Source organism: Pezoporus wallicus, unplaced genomic scaffold (assembly GCF_028554395.1).
Source record: "Pezoporus wallicus isolate ANWC-B61680 ecotype Strahan unplaced genomic scaffold, APGP_CSIRO_Pwel_v1 contig_3486, whole genome shotgun sequence".
NCBI classification, from domain to species: Eukaryota; Metazoa; Chordata; class Aves; order Psittaciformes; family Psittacidae; genus Pezoporus; species Pezoporus wallicus.
The window spans coordinates 5,539,320-5,550,559 of NW_026642292.1; the positions used below are offsets into that span (position 1 = coordinate 5,539,320).

Consider the following 11,240-nt stretch of genomic DNA (forward strand, 5'->3'; position numbering starts at 1 on the left):
TCATGCACTGCAGGGAATGGACCTTGCACAATAGCTTTCCCCTACCATGTGAATGACAGGGAACAGGAAATTTCATGAAAAGGTATGGGTGGAAGATCAGGAAGAAAGTGAGACCTAGTCAGCAATCATGAACATTTGGTAGCTCTTAGAATTTTTCACAAATGGTCCAGGTGACATATAATCAGCACCACTGTAAGCATTTATATTTGGGAGAGAAGTGGGAGTGTAGTCTCTTATCTTTCTATAACTAGTACTCTTGAGGTCTTTTCCCTATTTTCTCTTCTCTCTTTCATTTTTGTATGCATCCAATTATCTCTTGACACTAACAAATAAAGAACCATCTACCTCATAAAAATTAAATGTGACATTCTATTCTTAAATAACTCTTGCTAGTTTTGCACAATCAAGGTAATTATATTATTTATAAATATAAAATCTGCATAGAATATCTGAAAATAAAGATATGTTTCTTGCATGTTGGATTTTTTTTAATTAGAGGTCTGAGAAATACGTAAATAGAACCCAAGTGGCATGAAAACAGGTGTTTTCCACATGGAATCAATCTGTTCTTGAATGATGATTGCTTGTTTGTAGTCTTCTACAGCCTCTTTAGTGAAACCCAATTTACTACAAATACCAGCTCTAAATTTATACATCAAAGCATCATTAGGCTGAATAGACAAGGCTGTAAAAATAAGTAGAATGTTAGGCCTCTTCAAAAAATACAAAAAAAAAATACAAAAAAAAACCAGAAAAAAACAAAAAAACACACAACATGATCATATAACTATAAACAATATCCAAAAACTTTTGTCATTGTCCAAATTCTTCTCCAGTCAGGCTTTCAGAAGAGAAAACATATTACATGCATTAACTACATCAAGATGTAGGCAACGTTGTTATATTATTTATACTTGGATTTTTTTCCTCTTTCTGATGCCATTTATGACTCTCACTTTAATTTTGCCCTGACAGCAGAAACTATGCTTTCCTCTGAAACACAAGCAAGAGAAGAAAACTACCACCATTCATCTGGAACATGGCAATGAACCCAGTATCTTATTGAGTTTCTCCACTGTATAGAAAGGGTTTCTGCACTTGACGGAAAGATTACTCTGCTGTTTTAAAATTCTGCTTTAGAGAGAAATTTTTTTTTAAATCAATTACCTGTTTAATCAAGTGCTGTCAAACCAAGGTCATATTACAAAATTTTGTTTCAACAAAATCAATACAAACTAAACATAGCTTTAGTTACTGGAAGAAGTTTGCCTGTGTATCCAGAGGGGCTGAATTTCATGTTAATAGCAATGACAAAAGAAGCAATAGAGAAATACAGCTTAGCTGTTTCAAACATGAACAAAAAGTTTGGGTTTTACTAATTTCAAGATGAAAGTCTGATTCAGTTCCTTTTCTCTATGAACCATTTCTGTATTCTCAGCAGAAAAGCTTATGGAAGCCAAATACTGTTTCAAAACTTGTTCTACAAAGAGCACATTCATTATATTTCATGTTTATATATAAAATAAGCTACTTCAATTCCAGTTTCTAAGCACCTAGAGCTCTTAACACATACACACAAAAACTGACAAAAAGTTTTCAGACTCGGTAACTCTAGTATTTTCCCATAGCTTCTTGCCAAAATTTCATTCAGAATAGGGCTTTGTTTAACTGCTAATGACACACATTGTATGAAATAGCTTATTGCCTAATTCACATATTCTTCCTATTTTGAAAATGGAAAAAAAAAACACAATTAGTATGTTTACTTTAACTTTCTCTTTTTAATCACATCATAATATCTGATCAAATTAGGTGGAGAATATACAAGCAAAAATACACATATACTTTCTGAGTCATAAAAGAGAGCCAAATAATTTATTATCATAACTGTTAGTATGTTACCAAACATAATCATGACAGATTTACCTGTTGAAATGTCTTTCTCAGCTCGTACATATTGCTTCAATCCATTATAGAAATTAGCCCTGTTAAAATACACTGCTGCAGAGAATGGCAGAGACAAATTGCTTTCTCAAAGTCGTCTTTTGCTTCTTCAGTATTGTTCAACAATGTATTTGTAATAGCACGATTTATAGCAGCAGATTCATTTCTTGGGTCAAGTTCTAATACCTTGGAATAATAGCAATAAGCCTGCAAAACACATGAATTGGAGATAAAGTATGCTGTTAAAAATTGAGGAAATGATTTCTGTACAACTTGTCATCCTAGTTTTGGCTGGGCTAGAGTTAATTTTCTTGCAACAGCTGGTGCAGTGCTGTGTTTTGGCTTTAGTCTGCGAATAACAATAACACACCAATGTTTTATTTGTAGCTAAGTAGTGCTTACCCTGATCAAGGATTTTTTCAGTCTCATGCTCTGCCAGTGAGGAGGGGCACAAAAAGCCAGGAGGGAGCACAGTCAGGGCAGCTGACCCTACTTTGCCAAAGGGCTATTCCATACCACAGAAGATGATGCTCAGTATATAAACTGTGGGGAGTTGGTCAGAAGGGCCAATCACTGCTCAGGGAAGGGTTGGGTATCGGTCAGCAGGTGAACAATTGTTCTGTGCATCACTTGGGATTTTTTTCAGTAATCCCTTGTGGGGTTATTCCTTCCTTTCTGCTGTTTATCCTAAAGTGTACTTATAGCAGGAATAAATAAGCTATACACTAAGGCCAATTTGAATTAACATGTTTATAATGCAACAGCAAATTTCCCCACTATTAGACAGCCTCTTTGGGACTATAAGGAGTCATGGAAACATAGTAAAGAGGAAGAACAGCCTACGCAAGGCCGGTCATGGAAGAATGATACCAGGTGGATAAGAGATCACAGAAGAAGCCATATGTAGGGCACTGACCATGCATTCCTAAGGAATTTCTGGTCTAACAAATGCATAAGAGCAACAAAAAAATTAACAGAGAAACATGTATGAGTATTAAATATTTTCTTACATGATCTATTTCTGGCACTGTATGAAGTAGAAGCTAGTTTTAAAATTGTATGCCAATCCTGTACTATATGTGATGGATTCCTTAATAAATGAACTGCAAGCTGAAGTGTTTACAGGTGCAACTTTAGGAGAAAATTAATTCCACTAGACGAAATGTGCTGAAACATTCATACTGGTTCTGGGTTTCCACAGGTGCTGGACTGCAAAGCTCTAATCAGATAAAAGCCTGAGCCTATGCCCAGGAAATGTGACTAGAAGACAAAAGAAGAAATCATTGCAGGGGCTTCCCTACATGGATTAAAATAAATGGTCCTTGTCTTCAAGCAGATTTCAAATTCTCTCACAAGAGAATTTCAGTATCTTCTCTATCTGAAGATACCCACCATAATTAAGTAAAATTAGGTGATTTAAAACTCACGTTACTGTGATAATAGGAGGAAAATCTGACTTCTTGATTCCAGTTCATCAGCAGGAGATTCTTTTCATTCTCCTTGTCATGATGCTATAGTAAACCTGGACAAATTATTTAATGTATGGGAGTTAGGCTGGTGGGAAGTTACTGAACATCAGTGGGATTTTGGCATCTCAATTATTTACAAACTTTTGTGATGTGTACCATGTCTGTCATGAATCTCAGTTCATTCATGCCAATGATAAAATACATAGTACTAGGATAATTTTTTATTATTAGTTATTTCAATTTAATTCATGAGAACTATGAAATTGAAAGTAAGAAAGCTTCATATTAATTATACTTAAAGACAGCTTCGTACCATCAGTATTTATTTAAGAAAAAAAATTCTGAAGACAGTATAAAGACAGACTGTAGACATACTTGTGAAAAATGTTGATTATTGAAGTAGATATTTGCTGCATTGAAATAGGCTAATGCATAGTTTGGGTCAGCAGAAATTGCTTGTTGATAGTCCTTCATGGCACAGGACAGATATCCCATTAACTGTTTGATGACACCCCTATTTGTTAGCAGTGAAGCAGTGGTAGTGAGCTGAAAGGGAAATGTAGATGACCTTTTACTCAGGGAAAATTTACACTTCTATAGTAATTTATTCTGGCTTTCAAAAATAAATTTACTTTTAAAAAAAGATAATAATTGCACCTTCTAATCCTAATTGGCAACTATTAATGTACAGTATTGGCTGGCTTCACAGCAACAGGTTGATTTAAGCTAACATCTACCTTTACTGCAGTACCTGTATCTTGAAATGCAGTAAAAGTTTCACCCCTTTGAAGACAGACTGAAACTCATCCAGCATATGCAGCATGGCATTTTCGATCAATGCAAATGGCAACTGTAAATTGGCTCCATGCTCTCTGAAGCTTTCCAAGGGCTTAAAATGAATTGCAATGAAGCCACAATAAGAAACATAAGAAAAGCCAGACTTACTAAGGGTCCCACTTAAACTACAGCAGAGAATGGAAGTATACTTACATTTACAAACTTAGTTGACTGAATAACAAATGAAAAAAAAACAAATATCTTGTTATTTTTTCATATTTTGTTAACTGTGCAATATGTAATTAATCTGTCATGACTGCTTTAACTGCAAGTATTACCTATCCTACATCACAGAATCATCAAATGGTTGAGTTTGGAAGGGATCTCTGGAGACCGTCTAGGCCAACCCCTGCTCAAAGCAGGGTCAGCTGGAGCAGGTTGCCCAGAATCATGTAGAATTAAAGGGAGGGAGGGAGGGAGGCAGGAAGGTAGGAAGGTTGGTTATCAGGTTCATTAAGCAAGATTTTTCCTTCACAAACTCATGCAAACTACTCTAAATCACCTTCATCCTTCATGAGTTAATAGGCTGACCTTCTTACACTTTCCCACATCCTACTTCTTGCCATTCTGAAAGATAAGAGTGACATTTACTTTCTTTCTTTCTTCAGGAATCTCTATCAATTGCTATGACCTTTCAAAGGTAATTGAGAGTGGCCTCACAGTAATGTTGACTAGTTCCTCAACACTTGCAGGTGTATTCCGTTATGTCCCATGGATTTATGTATGTTCACTTTGTTTAAGTGTTCCCTAGCCTCATATCCACAAAGGCTAAGTCTTCCTTGCTCTGGACTTTTCCACTGGCCACAGGGATTTGGGATTCCTGAAAGACAATCTTACCCATAAAGACCAAGGTGAAGAAGGCATTGAGTATCTCTGCATGTTCTGTATCACTGCATCCCTAGTCACATTCAGCATCAGGTCCACATGTCCCTAATTTTCATTTTGTACTTGCAGAAGCCTTTCTTGTTGACCTTCATGTCCCTCACAAGATTCAGCTCTTCATGGGCTATATATGAGCTTGTGATCTGAAGACCTATATATTTGACTTCATATAGCAATAAAATTAAACCAGGAAGTTCAGCTGAAGTACCTTCCCTGAATAGTCAAATGGAACTTGGGTATACTGTACCTTATGAGGACTTAGCACAGTCAAAAAAGTGCTTAATTCGGGGCAAGTAGGCCACTTGGGACCCCAGGCAAAATTTAAACATTTTCTTAATATATATATTAATTGAGAAAATGTGAAACGCAATTCACCTAGTACCCCACATCAAAATACTTCACGTGTCTAGGTTTAAGCCCCAGTAGGTACAACAAGGTTTAAGAAAAGGTGTCTACTGAGGTTTAGACCTCTCAGAAATTAAGCATGTACCACTATGTGAACTTTCTGGGTTGCATCCTGCACCTAAGATGTCTAATTCCTACCTACATCTTATTCTTACCTACTCACCAATGTAGTCAATTCAAGGTTTTTCCTCTTGCACAATACTTCCCAAAAGCATTGCGAAATCATTAGTTAGAATTCAAATGAATTGGCAAAGCTGTAAAAGGTAATGGGCATGACACCTATGCAAGACTACATGACACAGGCTAACAAGCATTAGTCTCTTGTTTACATTGGCAAAAAAATAATTTGTAACAAAATTCATGACAATTCAAGACATTTCACACAACTGGATATAATAAAGCACAGTAACTAAAGGACAGAAATTAGACACAGACAAAAACTGTCAAGTCACATCAGACATCCCTTTCCTGATTCAGCTGTTTATTTTCTATGTGGGTAAGTAGTTTTCAGAGATAATTAACTATAAGGCCTCCAGCAAATCAGCTAAAATCCGTTCGTAACAGTTTGGATAATTTGGACATATAAGATTTTGTTTTACACAGACTTATCAACACTTTGGCTGCTTTTTACTCATACACACAAAATACCCCAGTTCCTCATGTTATTTTATCAGAGAACTGCCCTGGGTTTAGCAGTAGCAGTCATTTTTTTCTCCTTCTTAGTAGCTGGTGCAGCGCTGTGTTTTGACTTTTGGCCTGGGAACAGAGCTGATAACACCGATGTTTTAGTCTGACCAAGGACTTTCTGAGCCTCATGCTCTGCCAGGGAGGAGGGAAAGCCAGGAGGAAGCAGAGACAGGACACCTGACCCAAACTGACCAAAGAGGTATTCCATACCACAGCACGTCATGCCCAGGATGTAACTGAGAGTTACCCGGAAGGGCTGGTACACTGCAGGGTTGGAGGTGGTATCGGTCGGTGCTTGGTTGGGATGGGGGGGCGAGTTATCAGTCGGCTGGTGCTGAGGTGATATATTCTTTTCCCTTGTTATTTCCTTTATCATTGTTATTATTGGTGGTAGCAGTAGTGGTTTGTGTTATACCTCAGTTACTAAACTGTTCTTATCTCAACACCTGGGAGTTGCATTCTTTTGATTCTCCTTCCTATCCCTCCAGGAGTGGGGGAAGCCAAGAAGGAAGGGAGTAAGTGAACAAGCTGCCTGACTGGTTTTAAACCATGACAGAGAACAGTATCTGCAAATCAAACGAGTGTAAGGTTACTTGATAATCCATTATTCGAGAGCAGAACTCCAAGACCGGGCACAAAAGTGAAAAGAAAATAATGGTTTATTAATTTACTTAGAATAAAAGATGCCATAAGGCTTGTCTAAATTACATAGATTATTTTATGTTTGTTACAATTATTTTATGTATAAGTGTATGCATATAAGGTTGTTGATTTGTTTGTTATTTTAAAAAAGCATTGACAATGAATTATGGTGTATTACCTGCAAGTTGTATCATAAGCAAATTCTAGCTTTTATGCACTTTGGATTCAGGTGAACTGCTCTCAAGAAATCTTTCTGTGCTTGTTTACAACCAGCCTCATCCCCTTTTTCCATGTACTAATTTCCTCTTCCAACATAGGCATCCACAAAAACAGGGTCTAATTTGAGAACCTGGTCAAATGATGTCACAGCTTCTTCAAACTCATGAAGACTAAAAATAGAGACATTGATGTTTGCTGTTTAAAAAAAAATTTGTAAATAAAATTCTCAATTTATGCATGATCAGCAAGTACCACGCCACTCAAAAGTAGTTTAATTCTGACTGAAAAGGATATCTTTTCCTTAAGTTTGCATTCTGTATGAGCTCACTAATAGCTATAACAGTGAAAGTTATCAGTGTAAGACCTTGCAGTTTGAATTCCTTGGCCTGAGGAAGAAAACAGCAAAAGTAGGCCAAGATTTCATCTTCTCAACAGTTGTACTCAGAGATACTTTACCCGAATCATTCATGCTGTCCAAATGTCATTACCAAACATTGTTTTTGGTAGTCTCTTCAGGCATAGATGTTTCAACCATAAATAATTTACTTCTAATACAAGCCTTCTCTCTGCTTTTTCACACACCAATTCATTAACATATCCAAACCATGCTAAATATATGGAGTAAAAAGAGATAATATTCAAAGTTCTGAGCATAGACCATTCTACTCTAAGAGTAAGACAAATGTGGAACTCCATCCTTAAATATGCAACTGAGGTATACTGAGTAGGTCTAAAAAAGATTAAATACCTGAAAAGTCAATGAACGTTAGTAAGTATCTTCATACAAAGCATAAACTTTAACATGTCAAAGTACAAAAATTGTTTTACCAAGTTGATACTGATAGTGTTTGAATATAAGCTACCTGAAGGTTTTTAAAAGCACACTTGTTGCAAATACAAATTAGGGCTTCATTCCAACCCTGTTGATAGGTAGTCATGTTGTTAGAGACTGCAGGATAGATTCCAAAGGCATCTTAAAATGAGTTACACAGGTGAGCTATAGAGTTACTAGTGACTCCTTTGACGGATGAGTAAAGACATGGGCACAAAAAAATCATATCTTCAGTTCTTAGAATCAGGATTCACCATTCCTGTGCAAGTTCTACATCATCTGGACACTGTGAAAGATGGAGCTGGTTATGCCTTAACTACATAGTACACAGGAAGTTTTAATGCTGCAGTCCTGAATGTGTCCACCTCCACACTGCCTCAGCAGCAACAAGGTTAAGCAATGGTAGAAGGCTGAGTAACTGCAGAACAAAATAGATTAGACTAATATTATATAGCTATTAAGATTTACTTTTCATCATAGGTGATACTTGTATGAAATAGGAGCTATTAACTTCAAGTGCCACTACGATAAATAGACTAAGATATTAATGCATATCTTATTTCTTCCAATTTATATAAATTAATGTCAAAGTAAAACCCTTTTTTAAAAATTCAGTATCTTCAAATATAATTTATTGTGCTTGAAAAATCTAAGCTCTACTTGTATTAACTAAATTTGAGTGTAAATTCTGTAAAAGAGCAAATAGTGACATGACCAGGTAGACTGAAGAAGCCTCACTTTTCAAATTTAGCAAAACTAAGAGTATTTCAACAATGCTTGATCTGAAGAAGTTCTAGAACAAATCTTTTTCTTTTTTTTTCATCTGAAGAATAAACTCGGATATTATATTTACAAATAACTGGACAGTTTAGAGCTAATACGATAAAAATGTCCTTGACTGTAGTATTCCATATACTAGCCACTTAAGTTCTCTTCTTTGTCACTTCTAAACTAAGTTAGGTATTACAAACAGCTTTAAGAATCCCATTCCTGTTAGATTTACTAATTTTTTTCTGTACTACCTTTTTTCTGCAACTTTCTTTGAACTTTAAGTGGCTTTTCTGAAGAGTGAAACCAACTTTTACAATACCTTATTTATGAAGGAACTAATATTTTCACACCTTAAACTTCTGCTTTCAGCTACTGTAATCACCTATTTTATTTACCCATCTGCATCCTTCTTTGCCAATTAACCTCGAAGAACAAATTGCCTTTGCACAAGGTTGATTTGACTTGAGACATTCGAGCTGAAATACTTATGAACTAGCATTGTCTCACAAAATAGGCCTCATCAAAAAGACAGTTCAGCATCACTGTGTTCCCAAGTCTGAAGATGCACAGTGCCTTAGTGTGCCCTATTGTGCCCTTACTTTATAATAAAAGTAGAAATCAGAAACACTCAGACATAGCTCACAGGTAAGTTGACAGAAGTATAAAATACATCCAGAAAAACAGGGTTGTGAATAAGGCTTCTATGTGGTCCAAATTCCTGTTTTGATGTAGTCTGCTTCTGGATAGAGTTATTTTATTTTCAAAAGGATATCAAGTGTATGATAATAGAGATCAAAAAGCCATTATTAAAAACAATTTTCTGAAGAGCACAACCATTCACAAAGACATTGCAAGAGGTCAGAAATTCTGACTAATTGCTAATAACAGGTTAGTAGCTAATATGAACAACCAAGTGTTCATGTAATGTTGATAAAAAAGTAATACCATACCTCTCTGAAGTCCTTTATTTGATGATAACAGACAGCTCTGTTATAATATGCCAAAACACAGATTTCGTTGAGGTCAATAGTTTTTGAAAGGTCTTCAACTGCAGCTTTAAATGTCTGAAAATAAAAAACCACTGAACCACAGAGTTCATAGCACTACATATTCTTCCTCAAATAATAGCCTATTGTAAAATTTTATTTCATAGGTTTACATTTTGATTCTTCATGAGCAGTGGAAGGCATTCAACCATTTCACTATGACATCTATGGACTACTTACCACATTTCTTACTACAGTGGGAGCACTTCAGAAGCTCTGTTTGTGCAAAGTCTAGGCAAACATTCTTAGGGTTTTATCACATCATATCCATATACTACAATATCTAATCAATCTTTAATTTTACTAGCTTACATTTTATCTTTACCTAACATAAAACATATCTTTTGTGGAGTTTTGGTACTTCTGTCTAAGAATTTATTCTGTGGAATTTAAGAAGAGAATAACCAGAAAGGTGCTCAGTAGCTTCTCTAACCCATCAAGCATTTTCAGTTACACAGAACAATCAGAAAGAAGCTTCAGTGGGGAATGGAAAGTATCATTATCAAGGGGAATTCCTGGTTTCTATCAGCAATACTTTTACCATTATTTCACCATTTAAAAGTGCCAAGCTTTAAGGGAGAATTTCAAAGTACAACAATAAAAGACAGTCCTGCCTTATTTTGACACTTTAAAGTTCCTCGGTAAAAATACACTTGCACACTGTTAGGAAGAATTTTGATCACCTCACTGCAATTCAGAATTGCCTTAGAGTATCTACCTTTACTTCCATAGTAAGCAGCAAAACTCATATATGCCTGTAGAGATGAAGACAGAATGATGACATGCTCAAAAAATAGATTTACTTAGCATTATAAAACAAAGGTTAAGCAGAAGACAGAAATTACAAGTTTATAAAACCATACATCTTACAAAGCTTGTTGTAATTTATTTAATGTTTGCCTTGTGCTTGATAGCAGATTACAAGACAATACACCCATAAATGCAAAACATGACAGTCTTTGAGCCCATCCAAAATGCCTCACACAACCATGAATCTTTATATTACCTGGAAGTGTGATGGACAATAAGCAAGTGTTTGAAGTCTTGGATGCACTTAGCTGGTCCAAGATGCATTCTACACAGCCCTCGCGGATAACAAGCATCAGGGTAACTTGAATGTAGTCTGATAGCCATACTAAAAGCATCACAGGCCTAAAAGGATGAAACATTACCTGGGTTAAATATGGTCTGTTTGTTCAGCTGAAACCACAGCCTAACTGATTCTTTTGCACAGCTAGGTGTGACCTATTGTTGCAGCTGGAACCCACCATCTACCTGCATTGTTTCTTACTACTTTCATCCATCTACTGCTATTTAAAATTTTGTAATGTTTAGCAATTAGTTAACAACTAATGTAATCATAACTTCATGGAGGCACAATCTAATTCATTTAATTCATCTCATTTCTGCAGTGAGACTTAAAATTTTTAACCAATCACATGGTCTTCTGTCTGTAAGAGCTGAAATACTGAAGTTGTTTCTTGGAATGGATAATGGATTAATATG

The 11,240-nt window shown here is 35.8% G+C and overlaps 1 protein-coding gene across 1 annotated transcript; it reads right to left on the reverse strand.

Annotated features, from left to right (window-relative positions):
• Positions 1–488: 488 nt before the first annotated feature.
• On the reverse strand, positions 489–7,554 carry TTC6 (tetratricopeptide repeat domain 6). Its single transcript, XM_057428632.1, is given in 7 exon segments — positions 489–685; positions 1,927–2,022; positions 2,025–2,151; positions 3,789–3,959; positions 4,165–4,302; positions 7,180–7,280; positions 7,542–7,554. Coding segments are annotated over 7 exon segments (843 nt in total).
• Between the last annotated feature and the right edge of the window lie 3,686 nt (positions 7,555–11,240).